This window comes from Cydia splendana, chromosome Z, assembly GCF_910591565.1.
Source record: "Cydia splendana chromosome Z, ilCydSple1.2, whole genome shotgun sequence".
Lineage (NCBI taxonomy): Eukaryota > Metazoa > Arthropoda > Insecta > Lepidoptera > Tortricidae > Cydia > Cydia splendana.
Window position 1 is genome coordinate 40,063,725 of NC_085987.1, and position 19,723 is coordinate 40,083,447.

The 19,723-nt window shown below is 36.3% G+C and overlaps 1 protein-coding gene across 1 annotated transcript in view; it reads left to right on the forward strand.

Moving 5' to 3' along the window:
• LOC134804115 (uncharacterized) overlaps nucleotides 1-19,723 on the forward strand; it is a 148,953-nt gene that overhangs the window by 119,585 nt on the left and 9,645 nt on the right. Inside the window, exon 10 of the mRNA XM_063777057.1 lies at nucleotides 6,504-6,626. Within this exon, the coding sequence (XP_063633127.1) occupies nucleotides 6,504-6,626 (123 nt within the window). The remainder of the gene's footprint in view (nucleotides 1-6,503; nucleotides 6,627-19,723) is intronic.

Sequence of the window (19,723 nt, forward strand, 5' to 3'; positions counted from 1 at the left end):
AGGTGCCCTGTATTTTTCAGAACAAAATGTATGTGCCACTCCTTCATAAAGACCAGTATGGTAATTATAGGAAATGACTGAATCCTCGTTTAAATTTTTATCACAAATATAACATGTAATACTCTGAGCAATATGCACATTATTTGCATTAGATAAAGGCAATGGAGTTTTTACAAAAGTATTTCTCCTACAAATGGCCTTTAAGTCTTGTTCCATATACTTCATAAATTCCTGGGTGCAATTTTTGCCTTTATATGTTCTGTACACTGACAATTTATCATTATAAGAACATTTAATGTAGTATCCAAAACTATATACCTCATGTTTTTGTACATTTGTTGTTGAGGATGTAGTAGGATTAATTGTACCTGTTTGAATCGGGTTTAGAAAGGCCTCGAAATCAGCATAAATAACAAAAGGTACCCTTAATTTACGTTCATAATTATCGAAAGTAAGTATATTGGAGGAAACGTTTTCATTGAACCAGTTTTTCTTTTTATCCTGTTCTGAAGGTAAATGTGTACAAACATGGAAACAATCGTTTCTTTGATGATTCATTAAATTGTTGCGAGTTGTAAAGTTCGACAAACAACCATCACAAATATGTGCAGCATGCTGTGTATTTGATAATTGTTTAGATACTAACCTAGATAAATTTTTGATATAGCAATAATGCCCCTTACTGTCTTTGGATATGTACAATAAATTCAAGTGGGTAGCTTTTTTGCACTTTGTTAAGTGTAATGGGCCTACTACGTCATGTTTTTTACTTTTCGAATTGTATTCAAGACCAAAAACGTTTATACTTATATCATTCATTTTTTCAAATTTTTGAATATCTCCAACCTTAAGTGGGAAAGTTAAATTTCTAAAATTTAATTTATTTTTATGCGCTATATACGATTTCGCAGTGTTTGAACGATGACTTGTAGGTGGATACAAGCCTGACAATACAGCCCATCTAAAACATTCATGATCATTATTTTTTACATTAATAACTGCTTTTCTGTTCTGAATATCACGTGGTAATTCGATATAGGAAGAACCACGCAATGGATTAAATTTGTTTACATTGACATCTAGATAGTTAAATTTTACTAAACTCCATGCACTGTCTTTTCTCTCAAAGTTAAATAATTTTGTTAATATATCTTTAACAACTGACTCGAAAATATCATCTTTGTCGCTGCTAACATCAACTACATTGTTACATAATTGGAAATCAAATGTATTATTTACTTGTTTGCTCTCTTGAGTAAAATCCGCATTCAAAATAAAGTTTACTTTTAAAGCATGGTGATCAGTGAGGGAACGATCCAATAATGCAAAGATTTTCTCTTTATTTCCTAGTAAAATGGATTCGGGAGTAAATGGTTGGTGAACATTTTCATTTAATAGTATTCTGTAAGTGGCCACCCTATTCTTAAAAGCATTTTCAATTAACTGAACATTAACCCATTCAATGTCAGCCCTTAAAACATTATTTTTGTGAAGATTACTATTTAAATGATTTTTAAAATATCTTTTAGAAACAAACTTATTACACACAGAACATTCAATTTCATGATTATTATTTGTACTCACAATGACATCGGGAACTGGTTCGGATGATGTTGATGCTACAGGTTCAGCAGCTGCTGAACGGTTTTTCTTCACCAAGAATTCTTCGGTCTCCAAAACTGCAGCTGTCCTTTTTACTCCCCGTCCTATTTGAGAAGATCTATAACAATACATAATAAACATAAATATCTTAATGTCAGATAAAATAAAAATAATTACTAAAACGGTTGGTTGTATATACTAACGTAAGTCTTTTCGACACTGCTGGCAATAGGCCCGCATCATCAAAACTCCATCAATCACATCTGATGACTGAGTATTCCCCTTGGAATTTTTGATATGCCCATCACATGGTGTATAATACGGTATAATATCAGAATCTTCCAGTAACGAGTGAGGTAATTTGTTTGATATATACCACATTCTTATATTTCTATGAAAATATGCTAAAATAAATTCTTTACTTAATTCCTCAATCTTATTACGAGGCAAAGTGAGACCAATATGATAGTAAGTAAACACCATTATGGAAAAGGATATCACAGTACAAGCACGGCACCAAAACACTGAATGATATGAACTCGAGATACCCCGCTTATATAACCAGCACTCTCCCACCCCACGTTTATCCTAACAATAAGTTCTGGTCACAACAAGTTAGGAGGAACCCATCCTTTGTTAAACAGGTACTGGTTAAGAGTTATAAACATGTATGAACAGGAATACTTTTACTTACGCCTCTCGATGTAGTTGGCTCACAAGACGGGCAGCCTCGCATAGATCTTCATTTTCTTCTATTTCTTCACAGAGTCTGATAAGTTCAAGATCGTAGACATCACAACTCAAAGAGTCCATTATGAAATGAGAAATCATACAGTGCTTTCTTTCATTTAAATAGTTGACTACAGGTATAAGATTTCTAAGAGTGGGGACTGTAATCTTTACAAATGAGAAGTATTAAATTAAAACTTGTTGTAATGTGATACAATAAAAAAAATCTGTTACATGGAAAATGTACTTAAGGAGAGGTAAAAAATGAGAAATACGTTAACACAATCATTAAGCTACTACTATCATTAATAATTATAACTATCACTGTTTCTTATTATCTATAAAATATTTCACACTACTGTCCTTAGAAGCTAATTGCTTTGTTATGTTATAAATAATATTTCGCGTATTTTGTAGCTCCAAATCGTCTTCCAACGCAAAATATTTCAATCTGAAGTCCGCATGCTTCCAGTGTTCCATGGGTGGGACGTTTTTGATTTTATGCATATCATATATCTCGATTTTAATCAAATGTGATGCATAGGCCCCGTCGTCTTGTCCGGATGACAAGTTTGCAACACCGTCTGGTGAACTTTTGCTCACATTTGAAGACCGTTTCACAACTTTAGACTGCTTTTTAGGTCGTTCAAAGAAGCTATCGATATTGTTTCCTGAACGTTTCTTTGCGATGGCTTGTTTAACTTTGAGACCAAGCGTACCCTCTTCATCGCTTGATTCGTCTTTATTATCATCCGGGTAGTAATAGTTCTTGAAAGTATTTTCAGTGAACTGAAACAATATAAAACAATAATTTACACACTGTCTACAATCTTGATAATTAAAACACAAAGAACACAAGTGAAAACAAAACAAAGTAAGTTACGGTAATAAAAGACATACTTACATCCATTGTTGGGTCTTTCTATAAACACTTAAACACTTCACTGTTGAATTAACACTATATTTCTATATACTGCAGTAGATACAAGGAGCTCTGATACAGAGGACTGCCACGACAGTAATACTTACTCAAAGCCATTTCTCTTCGGCTTTTATACTGTGATAGTGAGCAGGATACAGTATCGTTCAAATCATGTCTCAACAGGTTCATCTAATACAGACGCTCTCTTTACTAAAACCCAAATTCAAAAGCATAATAGGAAACAATAAATCCATTGTCAGTATAAAATATAATAGATGTCTACCAATAAAGCAATTATGCTGTTATAACAATGAATACCAACACACAAGAAATGCCGACGTATTAGACTAAATCATGTTGAAACCAGTTGACACGTCTCGTTATTTTTTTTAAATCATACAAAGTAACATGTCTCAACAAGTTCATCTAAACAGACGCTCCCTGTACTCAAACCCAAATTATATCCACATAATAATCCATTGTCAGCATAAAATATAATAGACGTCTATCAATAAAGCAATTAAGCTGTTATAACAATGAAAACAAGTGCACAAGAAATGCCTCACACGCCTAGTTATTATTTTAATAATATAAAGAAACAAGTAGCTACGAGTTTACTTTCTATCGTGTTACAAAGAACATAAAAATGCATGTGAAAATAAACATATAGTATTAGATAATGAGACATACTTACATACTAAGTTTAAGAATAAAAAAGGCTACATTAGGTAGAATTGCATTTATCGCAGACAAAAATAATGAGTTAGAAATAGGTAAAACTAAATAAAATAACACAATACAATATGCACAATATAGGTAAGTATGTATACGATATGTAGGATGCTTTAGTTTGGATAGGTAAGAAGTTTAGGTATTTAGGTTAAAACATAACTTGAACGAAGACTATGTGAAAGCAGGTTAGTTTGAAATGAGAAGTTAGGTTGATTTTAGTTAGGTTTGGTCAAGTTAGGTTTGGTAAAAGAAGGTTTAGGTTAGTTTAGGCTACCGACGGATTACTTGTGTAAATTCTAATTAGGTTAGGTTAGGTTAGAACTGTATTCCTTATAAATCGAAATAGCTCCAAGAGGTTGTAAGATAATAAGATAATGAATCGCAAATAAGTACCTTTTGCAAATACCTATCGGTAATACCTATTGCAAATACCTATCGCTAATACCTATCACAAACACCTACAGTATAATACACACATAAAGAAGGCATGAATGAAGACGTCGGTGGGTGAAGGGTCCATCCAGGTAGTATACTCGGTAACACAATAACGCGCCCGAGTCGAGATCGAACAATAGAAAAGGGACGATAAGCCTATTGTTACCGTGGTGAGCAAGGTGTATTGTTTAATTAGCGTATTTCGTAAGTACCTGAAGGAGGCGCCGGGCACTGCTGAGACCTAGCGCAATCAATCACTGAGAGGTGGGGCCAGAATCGGGGAATAGTTTCTACTACCTACTAATATTATAAATGCGAAAGTAACTTTGTCTATCTGTCTGTTACCTCTTTGCGCTTAAACCGCTGAACCGAACTGAAAATAAAAACTGTATGAATATATTTGTTAGAAAGAACTTCGCATAGGTAAGCTTGTGGTTCCAAATCAGGCACTTTTTGCGGTAAAATTTTGTTGTAAATTATTGGCCATCCATTATTATAATTAAAGATCCTGATAAAAACTGCACGGTTACTTCTGTGGAGTTCTTTCTAATGCTAAATAATCAAGTATAGTTTAATGTCCAGGGAAGCAATAGGATAGTTTCTATTAATAATCATTATCATCATACCACGCTTCACACGAAGCGGCATTACACAACACAAACATGATAAAGCTATAAGTAGTTAATGGATCCGTTATATCTTTTGTTGTACCGTGTCATGTAAGACTGTATGTAGATTCACTCGAGCTAATGTACCTTTACCTACAAGTTTTCATAACTCTTGTCTAGTCTATAAATATCATATCATCATATCAAAACCGACCAAAACTTAATAAAGAGTAATAACTTAGTCCTATTCTAACTTGCAATATTAACGGTAGCAACTTTGTAAACTTTAATTAAAATACGAAAGTTTATTCGTTCATTTTACTCAACTATCCTTATCAAGTATAATATTATTTTAGTTTTATGACAATCGTTTTGCTTTTATCTAAATTATTTAACGCAAAGATATCAAATTCCATGCTTGTAATGTGAGCGCACGGTTTAATGTATCTGAAGCCTGTGGGCTTATTGAGCATAGTTAAATACGAGATCATTTGATTCGATGTTTCTGAATACAACTCTTGATTGAAAACGCGCTAATATAACGTATTGAAATGAAAATGGCTGTGATTGAAGATGCAAGTTCAACATTAAGAGCACGGGAAAATATAGTAAATAGGTTTATATGTATATAGGTACCATTAGAAACTCTGATCTTTAAATAGTTTTATAATTTATAACTATATACTCGTATCCGCAGAAAGAAATACTTAGATACTTTTGTGTTTTTGTACATAACCCCGATTCTTGGACGGATACAAAAGGTTTTAGAAAATGCTTTTCCTTATCTGAAAATAGCCCTAGTGGTTTGTACTTAAGAGCACAATTTATTTCTATTTTGAGCCTGATTTTGCCTCACAGTCACATTATTAGGATTAACGTCCATTTTATACAATTAATATACTTACATACAGGAACCTATAGCTACATATACACATACATGTATGTTGTGGGTGAATTAAGTTTTTATAGGTATCGATATACCCTAGTTCACACTCGTACTACTTATTAAGGCTTTTATTTAACTTGCAATACTCGTATCTCGTATATGTATGTAACTAGCTATGTTTGTACGGGTCAAATCAAGCAAGTTAAATTTGACCCACTTCCCGGTTTCCGATGAAGCTGAAAATTTACATACATACATAAGTCGGATGACAATACATGGTATCATCAAGCTGATCTGATCATGGAGACAGGAGGTGACCATAGGAACTCTGTGAGAAAACACCGCAGCCTAATTTTGTTTGTGGTTGTTAGAATTGACTCGATGAGTATTAGTTGCCTGTGGAAAGAAAACTACAGTCAGCGATAAAAGCTCATACCTAAAATTAATTTTTAGTCAAGAACTTATTAGTTGTGCACTAAGGTAAAATTTTGTTGCAATTATGCAAAAATAAATCCCCAGAATAAGTACGAGTGTGAACTATGGCATCGGTATATCTTTCTACTTTGAGTGACGGCAGGCGTTGTTTCAGCCTCGGTGCTGTCCAAGCCCAGCCGTTCGGCGGTGAAGAAACACGTGCAGTTTCCCGACGAGACCAGCACCATCGAGGAGGCGCCGGAGATCGCCGCACCTCAAGAGGAAGCTGAGAAACCTGGTCAGTTCCTTCCACAGATTACACATATACCGTGTTATGAAGCGTTTACAAAGATCACGGGGTCACCACATATACCTGGTACCTTCATTTTTACGTGTAATGTGCTAGGAATCGAGCAACACAACTGACAAGGTAGGGTACCCAACTGTCCGACTCCGATTTGATGGTGAAATGACAAAACACGTCCCCATTCTTTATTCATGTTCTCCAACATATAACGAAACCAGTAATTAATTATCAATTTTTTTGAACATGTCTCTTCTCAGAAATTAGAAGGGTTGGTCAATTTTCAGTACTTTGAAGGCCATTTTCTCCAAACAGGTTGAGTTTGGGCAGCTAAAAAAAATACGTGTCCGTTATTTTAGACTACTCTATAACATATATCAAAATAAATTAAATCGGAGTCGGACAGTTGGGTACCCTTCCTTGTGAGCAGTGGCGTAGCTAGCATGGGTGGCACCCGGGGCGGAAATTGTGGGTGTCACCCCAAAATTCAATCAAAGTTGTAAAATATGTTTAATATTTTACAATTATAAAATTACGTTTAATATTCCATAGCTCACAATTTACTCCATCGCTTTCATTTTAGATTCCATGAACTCTCAATAATCCACACCCTGGCGGGTGTTGCCTCTGCGCGCGTTCTATGACACGGGCAAGGACAGCATCCGCTCGGTGTAACCCACATTTCATAAGTGTCATAAGGGCATCTACATGTTGGCTTGGGCTCCGCGCACGCCTCGCAAAGGTCCGAGTCATCATTGTCCCGTGAAAGATATACAAATAATTTACGTTAAAAAAAATTAAAAACTTTTTTTGCCAAGTGCGCGATTTGAAAGAGATTCTGTAAAATCCCATTTCACAATGAATTTCAAATAGTCCAGAGTCACCCAATTAGAAACAGTGACATAGCTTCTCAATTACAGAAATAATCACATAATAAAAAAAAACTTTTCTGAATAAAAAAACCTACGAGGCGCCAACATATTATTGTTACATACCAGGAACCCCGAGACATTTTAACCATGCATTTCTGAGGCCAAAATAAGGAAAAAAATACTAAAAGAGTTTACGTCAATTTCGCCAGAATAAAATTGTTTTTCGATTTTTTGTACATAAAATATAAATGCTATAATTTGTAAAACTGTCACCCAAATATAATTTTAACTTTTTTTGTCTATTACAGAAATAATCACATAATTAAAAAAAAAAACCTTTACAATGGTCCTGAATTAAAAAAACCTACGAGGCGATAAAATATTATTGCTACATACCAGGTGCCAACGAGGAACCTGAGAGATTTTAACCACGCATTTCCGAGGCCAAAGAAGGAAAAAATATTAAAAGAGTTAGAGTATTAGGTACGTCAATTTCACGAAAAATAAATTCTGTTTTCAATTTTTTTGTACGTAATGTACAGTCAGCCAAGAAAGTGGTCTACCACTTTTCGACACTATCATCTGATTGATAGAGTCGAAAAGTGGTAGACCACTTTCTTGGCTGACCGTACCTACATAAAATATAAATGCTATTTGTAAAACTATCACTCAAAAAGTACCTAAACCTAGTTTTTGCAAAGTGTACTTGTCACTTTTTTACATTATATCAATAAGGATATTTGGACTAGGTCCCATAGTAGCAACATCGCCATAAAAAAAAACATTTTGCACTAAGTAACAATAAAAAGATGCTTTTTTTAGCCTGCTGGTGGTACTGGACTATGAAACTATAATAGGCGAATGGCAAAACAGTTTATAGGACATTTTAGTCTTTAAATATGATCAGGAATATTCTGTCAAAATCTCTCGCGTTCCTCGTGGGCATGTTGTATATTATTTCCTTAATGGCGGTTGTGCAATCTGCCACAGTTTTACGAATTTTTATAGATGGCACTACTGATGCTCACGGTCGGGTGTCACCCCCCAAATGGGTGACACCCGGGGCGGGCCGCCCCCGCCGCCCCCCCCTAGCTACGCCACTGCTTGTGAGTGTTATTCTACTCCATAGTCCCGATACACCAGCTTATTTATTGTTAATATTTTATGTTTACATGAGTACTGGGGCCAAATTCGACATGTACAACTGTCAGATTTCGCATCCACGTCAAATCAACACTTGATTTTATTGCATGTAGATTCTATCAAGTGTTGATTCCATCAACGGTGGATAATATCATTTCGGTTCGGTTTTTTTTGGTTGTCACCTGACTGTGGATAAGCGGTCGCACTCCCATACTAGATTTGTACGGGAGCGTTTATGTGTGGTGACCTCGATTCTCTCATGTGCTCCGTCACTAGACGGTTGAGGTGGCCTGTGGTTCCTTCTTAACTTTACTTGTTAAAGCTATGAACATTTTAAGCATTTTTACTGGTTTATTCAAATTCACGTTCGTAGTGAGACACGGAAGACAATTCCGTATTTTTTTTTGGAACGATTTTTTTTTAATTCATTACAGAGTTATTTGTTTCAAAGGTTTCTGGAACAGGTAATAATATACCCTGCCATATTCTATCAACGCTATACGTCATATTAAATGACACAAATGACAAGTATGTACAGTCAACTGTAAAAATATGGGTGCAGAAATCATCTCAAAAATATGTCCCATAGCTCTTATGTCAGCGAATTAAGAACTATGGGACATATTTTTGAATAAGTTGGCTACACCCATATTTTTACAGTTGACTGTACCTACATTTGTTTTGTTTCTAACCCCGGAACCCGATTCGCATTTTTTTTTGCGGTTTTGGTGTTATTTTGATACGGCCTTGAAGGTGCATGCAAATGCATGAGCATGCGAAGTGAAGTGGAAGTCGTGCGTAAGACGCGCGCCAATCAAGCTGAGTCGGACATGCTGCCAAAACCGGGCTGGCAGTATCCAGTGAGGATTACCTACTTCCAGCTCTAACAAAAAAAAAACAACGGATTGCACTCCGGGAGTGCCGGCAGAAGTGAAAACTCAATGACATTGTAACAGTTTTTCGATCAGGTCCGTGTCCGTCTTACGAATCTTACGTCTTACGGTCACGTGACCTGTCGCGAGTTTAACATTTTGTCCCCATCACAAAAAGTGCACAGCGCCACTAAAGAAGTTTTCACTTCAAAAACCAATCCGATTGTGAAGGTTGTATCAAAACCAGTTCAAAACTATAACAAATTGTTAAATGAGAATGGTCCTGCAGTTCCACTTCCGTTAGCCAGATCTCCAGTGAGTACAGTCAGCAGCAGAAGTTGCTAAGCGGGCGAGGTGTTTAAACTTACCTTGACACGCTCTTATTCTCTTAACAAATAAAGTCGCGTCAAGGCAATTTTGAACACCTGGCCCGCTTAGCAACTTCTGCTGCTGACTGTACATTGCTCAACTGTTTTCCAGGTAACAACGTAACGGTTTTCTTCTTTACGGGGAGAAAGAAAAAGAGCAAAGTGGTTATTTTACAGTAAGGTTACATTTTTATCAGCTGCAGTACCTAAATCAAATATTCTCACTGCTTATTACTGCACCAGACACTGACATAAACAATTTCACGTTCATATATTTCTCGAATGAAAAGTAACGTTATATTTTCTGCGATGTTTACCTAGAAATGTAATGTGAATTAGGTATAGTTTATGGTGGTTGAAGTCTCAGTTCTGTCACCTATTAAACGCTGAAGACAAGTTCTGTCATCTATTAGATTCTGTTGAGCCCGAGCTACGGTAACTTGGGTGGGTACTAGTGGCGGCGCGTGGAATTTTTTGCTAGGCAACTCAGAGCAAAAAAAGAAACACCCGCCTTATTTTTTCATGATAAGTGAAGGTAAAGTAAAGCGCTAGGTGTGTCCTTGGGTGCGTCCTTTTGCAGTTAGTGTATAACCACCTTTGCCATACTTGTCATCACTGACGTCACGTAAACAGTGTATGTCGAGTATGACAAAAGCGGCTTTGAAAAAAGCCTTTTGAACAGCATTCACATCATATGTAAATTGTCGGTTTTAGCCTTTGATCGGTGTCTCATACACCTACCGCCAAAGACCTGGTGCCGATTTTTGAATTTCGATCGCTCGATTTCGTCACTCGAAAATCGGTGGAAAACGGCAAAATGCAAATTTTTGAAATACGAGCGGTCGAAATTTGGATCTATTGGTATTGGCCTCTCGATTTCAATTCTATTAGTAGAATTTAAATGCCTAGTAATGGAGATATTATTTAACTAAGTACACGAAATCGAGTGGTCGAAATTCAAAAATCGGCCCCCTGGTACCTATTCAAGCATGTTTTGCACTAACTACTTGCGTATTATTATATTACGTATGGTTAGATAATCAAGTACAGTTAGCAGCAGAAGTAGCTAAGTGGGCGAGGTGTTCAAAATTACCTTGACACGCTCTTATTCTCTTAACAGTAAAGTCGTGTCAAGATCATTTTGAACACCTGGCCCGCTTAGCAACTTCTAATGGTGGCTGTACCTTAAAGTCGAGTAACCTAAGCTTACGCCTGGAGGCTAACTTTGGCCATTGGGATTAATTCGGTGCTGGTTTTATTCTAACTTTGAAATTAAAGTGGAGTTCAATAGAAATGACAAATAATGTAAACAAATATGTCAGCTTTGCTTAGCATTTAACACATAACCTAAAATCTCTAGGAAGGTTGTTTTCACTAAAATATTGATAATGAACATATATTTCAACTATAAATTGATGTAAATAAAAGATTAAGTATGAACTTTACTGTTGATAATATCATGCTTTTACTTTTCCTTAAAAAATGCAAGATTATAATTAAAGAAGGCAAATTAGTTTGTTACATTATTTCCCATTTCTATTAAACTACACTTTATGACATATGTGACGTCCCACGGCAAAAGGTACCTTATGGCGGCTGGCGCTTACGTCGCATAGCGCCGCAATAATATTGGAGCGCCGTTAATAATAGCGTAAGCGCCAACCGCCATAAGGTACCTTTACCCGTGGGACGTCACATATTGTCATCTGGTTGGTCTTAGCTATCCACGTTTATACATATATTTTAATATTTTTAACAGACCCTTCTATGTATACGTTGTATATTTATCTAGTTTTTATGCCGGCCATTGTTACCCTCTTTATACGACACCTTTAATCCTTAAAGGTACCCTTAAAGTTTAAGGGTTGACTAATCAGTCATACCTACTTTTGTCGGAGCTTTGGGATATGTATTCAGTATTCAGTAAGTATATTTATTGCATCATCATGTTGTTTTTACAAGGTGTTCAGGTATTTTATTTCTGGATCAAACATGAACCCTATTAGGGCATAGCAATCTTATAACTATATCTTATATCTAATAATTTACATAATACTAGTAGTTCGCCCCGAACTGAGAACTCGCGGTTTGCCAAAAATTATATAGAGCGATTAACTTTGTTGCACCAACTTACTCCTATAATTCGACATAAAATAGTAGAAAAAATTTTCAAGAAAAAAAACCGACTTCTATGGGGGCCGGTGTACATATATGGTGCACTATGTAGAAAAGGAGGTAAAACCACCCACTTTTCTAGTAGGTAGCATTTCGTTTCTGTAAGGGTCGCAGTTTTAGCCTCACGAACCCACTTCCCTGATAGCAGTTCGGTTCTGTGAGGATTGCAGTTCGAACCTAACCAAAACCACTTTTCTAGTAGCATTTCGTTTCTTTAAGGCTCGCACTTCTAACCTAACCTAACCCACTTTTTTTCGGTTCTGTGAGGATCGCAGTTCAAACTTAACCTAACCCACTTAACGGCACGTGCGGTGCGGTGTACGGGGGTTTGAGCGGGAGGGGCTAGTAAGTGTGGCATCATTATACTTTATACCTACATTTTATGGTAGGTAATCATAGTTGTTTATTTAGCTTAGGTATCAGTGGTTTTCCGGGTCAAGGTCCGAGTCCGGGTCCGAGTCCGGGTCCGAGTCCGGGTCCGGGTCCAGTTCCGGGTCCAGGACCAGGTCCATGTCGAGGTCCAAGTCTAGGTCTTGGTCCAAGTCCAGGTCCAAGTCCGGGTTCAGGTCCAGATAAGAGCCCGGATCCAGGGCCAGTTCCGTCAAAATCGAAATTCGTAATCGCCAAATGTGTAGTCATTGAAGAGTTCTGTTCTGATCATCATCAGCAGTTCCACTTCATCAAATGCGACAGTTTTTAATGTAAATTCTTGATTTTCTGATGAAAATACACAAATCTCTATACGCATGCCTTTAAGATCTGAGGAGTTGTCTCGATTCCTCATGGATACCATCATCAGACCTCGAGCTTGGCAAAAATGTGGCTTAAAAACTTAACTTGCTTAACAAACATAACGAAGAGGACAAATCGCTAAACGTGAACTATGCGTCGTTGAAGAGTTCCGTTCTGATCATCATCAGCAGTTCCACTTCATCAAATGCGACAGTTTTTAATGGAAATGCTTGATTTTCTGATGAAAATACAAAAATCTCTATACGCATGCCTTTAAGATTTGAGGAGTTCCCTCGATTCCTCGTGGATCCCACCATCAGAACTCGAGCTTGACAAAAATGTGGCTCAAAAACTTAACTTGCTTAACAAACATAACGAAGAGGACAAATCGCCAAACGTGAACTATGCTTCATTGAAGAGTTCCGTTCTGATCATCATCAGCAGTTCCACTTCATAAAATGTCACTTTTTGAATGTATATGCTTGATTTGTTGATAAAACACGTAAATTACTATATGTATGCCTTTAAGATTTGGGGAGTTCCCTCGATTCCTTATGGATTCCATCACCAGAACTGGGTTGACATAAACGGGACCAATCAGTATGCATAGAAATACAATCAAAAAATAATTTTCAAAATCGGTCCAGTAATGACGGAGATATGGAGTAACAAATATAAAAAAGAATCACAATTGAATCTCCTCCTTTTGAGATTTGGAAGTCGGTTAATAAATGAGGGCGCCACTTTCTACGTCGCTGTCACATTTTTGACGTAAAATGCTTACACATGGCAACAATTTATAGTTTGTCAAGCCATTTCCGTCAGTAGAAAAAAGCGGCTAAAAAATGTAGGCGCGAAGGGTTATCGTCCCATAGAAAATTTGAATATCGCGCCTTTTTCTACTGACAAACTTGTTTGACCGACTATAGTATGGAAATTTTAGAGTTCCATTTTATTTTATTTCTACTATTTTATGTCCCACTATAGGCGGCAATGGATCAAAAATCGCGTGGATATATTACAAGGTCTGTGGAGCCCTTAACTGATACTGTATCTGTGGTAAGCCGAAATATTTCCTGTCAAATGTCAAATACCTATATTATGATTATTTTTATCTTGCTAATTATTTCAAAATGGTAAATTTAAAAACGATATTATAAAAGTGCAAGCCGAGCACTTTCATTTGATACCAAACTCGACCATACTTTCTTGCAAAAAGCTGACCAGAATAGCAAGACCCCTCACAAATAGCTTTTTAGCTTTCTAAGCTCTTCTAGCTCAATAACCCCTTGATCGAGCCTGCTTATAATTTAATGACTAAAATATAATGCCCTCAACTACACGTTTACCGAATTTCATTGAAATTAGAACAAATTTACTTAAGTTCTTGAGTATCAAACTATCCTCTGATAGGTCAGCTTAAAAACATCGAAATGCCGGGACGTGCCTCTAGCCAGCCGCGTGTCCCAAGTCGAATGTAAGAACTTCGTTCGTTTCGCTCGCTCGTTCGACAATTCTGGCATAAAAAAAATCAACATATAACATTAAAAATTAGTGCAAATCATATTTAAAAATTGATTTTCAATAATACAATAATACAATTATTGAATAAAAAAATAATTTAACATATATTATTAAAAATTGGTGCAAATCATATTTAAAAATTAATTAAGGCTTACAATCTTTAGTAGAGTCTGGCTACTGAAATATTACACAAATGTTTGGGGGGAAATTCAAAAAATCTTGGGCTGGTCACACTTTGTGTAGTAGGAATTATAGTTTTGATATTAGAAAATATTTTTGATTTTCTGTGCACACGTAAGGTACCTAAGGATATACATTAAATATACGTTGACGTGCACTCAAAGTCAGCTCATATAATTTCTAACACTATGTAAAGTACAGTCAACGATAAACACATGTTAACACTTTCTCACTATATACCATTGTAACAAGCCGAAAAATGAAATGTAGTGTAAATAAGACCTAGCTGTGACCTAGCTCGAAAATACCGTAATCCATCCCGAAAAAAAATACATAAATATTGCCAAATATGCTAAATGCTAAGTATTAAAATATTTATAGAGCACCAACCTCCTAATTTGTTTACATTTGCTTAGGAGTTGTAAACATTGCAGTTTTTCGTTATACAACGCTACACGTCGACTTCGCACATTGTCGTAATTATTTACGAACTTAAATAATAGTTTGCGAACCTCACTCAGTATAGACTATATTAATATTATTTAAAATAAACCCCTTATAAACCGCAAACAATTTGAATGAATGACATAAATTGACAACTGACTTTTAGTTTTTTTTTAAATCATAGACAATTGGTGATACAACAACGAAATATCTGTCAACAATTTTTGGCTAGCCAGACTCTAGTTCATAAAACATTCAATTTAATTAGAATTATACATTGAGATTATAGTGTTCATTAAATTAGGTATGAAAGTAAAAGACGAATTGTCAGTTTTCCGAAAAAAATTCTGCAGTGGAATAAATGTTCTTTTGTAATAAATATTTTTTTAACTGGGTTTTAAATTTGGGTAGACTAGTTTCATTTTTTAGGTTAGCTGGTAAATTATTATAAACTTTGACGCACATTGCAAACGGGCCGTTATGTACCATTTGTAACTTTGAGGTTGGTCTTTCCAATTTATTTCGTGGACGTAAGTTTTATGGTCGCGAATGTTGCGGAAATAAATGAATATTTCCTTTAACAAACATGCCCGCCTCTAAGACATAGATTGATGGCAGAGTTAAAATTCCTAGCTCTATAAAACAATCCTTACAGCTATCTCCCATGCCTATACATATTACAAATTATTCTAATGCACCGCTTTTGTAACCTAAACAGATGAATAGAATCTGAGCTGTTTCCCCACAGCACTATACCGTACGACAACCAAGCGTGTGCGTACGCATTGTAGGCGCACGTGGCAGTTTTTGTATTTGTACACATTTTCAGTTTACGGAGTGCGTATATAAATCTATTTAGTTTTGACATTATTTTGTTAATGTGTTCCCTCCAGTTGATTGTGGTATCTATAGTAATGCCTAAAAGAGGGAAAGTGTCCACAAGCTCTAGCTGGGTGCCCTCAAAAGAGTAATTTATATTTATTGCACTACGTTGATGTGGCTTAAATTATAACAGTTTTGTTTTTGTAAAGTTAACTTGTAGATTGTGGTCAGCTAACCAAGTTGTTATATCCGTTAACGCAGTGTCCAGTTGATTTTTCAAGTCATGATCATCTTTACACGATATAACAAGGGATATATCATTCGCGAATAAGGTGGTGGGGTGATTCATTATGTTGGGTAGGTCATTGATGTATATTAAAAATAATACACAGCCAAGTACGCTACCTTGAGGTATAGAATGGGTTACTCGTACCCTATCAGACCGTACCGTAAGTATTTCGCCCGCTTTAGAGTCATAATGTTCAATTTCTACACTTTGTGAACGATTCGTAAGATAGGAGGAAAGCCACTCGTAGGCAGCTCCCCTCACGCCGATACCATACAATTTTCGTAGGAGAATTTTATGCAAAACTCTGTCATAGGCTTTACTTAGGTCGCGCAGAACACCAATCGCATGTTTTTTGACATTGATTAGTACGTCATTAATGTATTTAAAGGTAGCTAATGCCGTCGACCGTTTTTTCCTAAAGCCATTTTGACTGTCGCTAAAGATTTTATATTTCTCACAGAATGAGGTAAGCCTAGTAGTCATGGCCGATTCAAATATCTTTGAGAAGTTGGCTAACAAGGCTATGGGACGGTAGTAATTAGTCTGTTTTATTACCCTTCTTAAAGATTGGTTTAATAAGTGATATTTTTAGAAGATCGGGAAACGTACCTTCAGCAAAAGATTGATTTATAAGTAAAGTTAACGGATCAGATAATTCCTGTGCACATTTTTTAATAAGTATAGGGGGCATCTCATCAAAACCATAGCTACGCTTGTTTTTTAGATTTTTGATTATTTTCAATGTTTCCTGGGGTGTTACAGACGATAGGTACATTGAGTTTTCTGTTGGGGATATAACTGGTCGACCTTGTGGTAGAGAATGCTCGTGTTCATCGGTACAAATGCCTACTGATGAGAAAAACTTATTGAATTCGTTTGCTATTTCCAAAGGATTTTCTGTAAGTAAGTTCTCAATGTTTAATTTAGTGTTGATTTTGGTTGTAGGCTGCATTTTATTGGTTTGATCTTTAATTATTTTCCACATTGATTTGGTTTTGTTCTGCGATTTTTCCATTTGCTTAATATTCAATATACAATATGCCTGCCTACACCACACATGTGTCCATACATTACTAGTTGTCATGTGCAGTCGTAGCTCACTCAATCGTACAATGCACAGCATTAGATATGCCGAAGCTTTCAGCGTTTGTAGCATAAGCTTTCCATTCCGGAGCGTCGACATAAACCTACGCTTTTACACGCTAGTTAGAACTTTCAAGGTTTCAGCTTCCTACGCTCCATTTTCGGATTTGAAACCTAGTAGGTTACGTCCCAAGGCTCAATTCCCAAAATTACTTATTCCGAGTAGTAATAACGTCGACAAGTTACATTAACATACTGCAGTGGCGCGGTCACAAGAAAATTGAAGATGCGGGTGCCCGTCCTTTAATTAATGTTAGAAACATGTTTTCCTTTGAGGATCCTTAACGTTACCGGCATTCTGGACGTGTTTACACACAATTATTTAAATTTTAGGCCATATTTTGAGTCGGCGTTGGTTTCTGTGCTTATGGCCTCTTTTGACATTGTAAAAGGTCGATACTGAAATGAATATCGCGTTAATTTGAAGGATACAATGGGTCGGATTATTTTAGATTGTATTAATATTAGTATAATCTATAAAATAATCCGACCGAGGCGACCTAGTATATAGGTTGCCTTATAGAAAATAAAATATGTACTATAATTGGTGAATTATTTACCTAGAACTTTTGGGTGCGAGTTTGATTCGTACTATACCTGTTATTTTTATAGAACACTATAAAAATAACATACGATACCTCGTAACAGTCGGTCTAGCATGAGTTGCGTTCTCGTGCGCGACTCCGTACATCTAGCGCGACTTCAAGTATGGACCCGCGCGCGAGAACACAACTTATGCTAGACCGCCTGAACTGCACAGTAAGTTTAACTAAAGTAAAACGAGAGACGAAGAGCAGCTACCAATGTATTATTCTTATTTAAAAACCTTTGTGCCATTGCTAGTTTTTACCCAGAGAAAAGTTCCAGGAATGAAGCTCGATAATCGACTTAATGAAGACTTTTCCGCAGCTAACAGATTCTCATACACGTGCTTTTTATACTCAACGAAAACGTTGTAGGTATTCACTTGATTGGAAGCTATTTTTGTTAGAGCAACCGAACTCTTTTCTACACCATTGATTAAGGAAAATTTGAAAGTATTTTTTCTACTATGCTTATACTATATTGCCGTTAGTAAATGGAAAAAAAGTAGTTGACACTTTGTCTGTACAAATATTTAGTTGAAAATGAAGCAAAACAAACTTAGTATACTGTGTATTTTTAGGTATTTAAATAAAAGTAAACAAAATCTACCCTCAAATGGCTCCTTAAGCCAGTTGAGGGTAGATGAAAACATTACATGATCAAATAATGTAGGTTAAAGTCAGGTCGTTCAGTGACTGATCGAGGCGATTTTGTATTTGGTTGGTTAACTAATAAATGTTATAGTTATAACGATATACCCGAAAATGTAGAAATTGTTTGTTTATTTTATTTAAATACCTAAATATACTGACTATAGGAAAGGAATTAGCAGATTATATGTAGTTTGGACTCTAAATAAAACACTGAAATATATCATACGAGAGACATCAAAAACCACGGAAAATAAACATATATAATCTGAATTAAATTGCCAGTTATTATGGTGTTACTTTAAAATAGCTGTAGGTTAAGCCAGTAAGAAAGTAGGTATGAAAGCCAGCCAGTATCAAAGCTTACTGCTGTGTATACGATAACATCCGTCACGACACGACTCACAATCATAAGTGCGAGAGCGACGTGAAGGTATGTTTAATCCACAGGCTCCACAGCGATAAATAACATGAACCCGGGTATGTGGATCATAAGCCTTCAGGTGTCATTCCGATTCGCTTACCGAGTCGAACCTCTATACAGGATGGACCCTGACCTGATCCAAAACAAAAAGACGGATGGGGGTCAGGGGTTAAGCTTATTGTAAAAAAAAAAAGAAAGAGTTGCCTGTTTAAGTCTTACTCCTGCTCTAACCAAAGCACACATATAGGTATATGCAAAATCATTTAAATTTGTTAAAAAAAATCCTAAACCTATATAGCCACAAGGACAATTTTATATGTAAAATTTAAGCACGCTGAAGAACTCGATACTGCCGCGCTCGGGTTACCAATGAGAATTACTCCCTTTGTAGGATAAAGCGCTCAACTGCCTTAAAATAGATGGGCCCGTGGGAATCGGCTATTGGCGCCATCCCTCTGGAAGGAACGTGTATGATGCAATCTTAGCCAGCTGTCCGACCGGCGTCGATCAGATATAATTTAGTAGCGATGAGCGAGATTTTTCTTAGCGACTTCCTCGTTATTCTCATCTATTATTCCTGCTGCTACAGGAGCCCACACGGGGGGGTGTAATTGCCACAAAGCTCAGCCATAAAACCTACTCACAGATATTCTCGCGCACCATCCTGTATACATTCCCAATCAAATGCGTCATTAGCGCACTCGAGAATTTACACAGTTTTCAGCACAAGTTTGATAAAGTTTCAGTAGCAGCGCAAACAAGCCCGCCTTAATTGCTGCTCTATAACCTTGCCCATCATACCCCACGCTTCGTTGGCCGCCTTTGTGAACATGTGATGGAAAACTAAACTAAAATATGTTACACAACG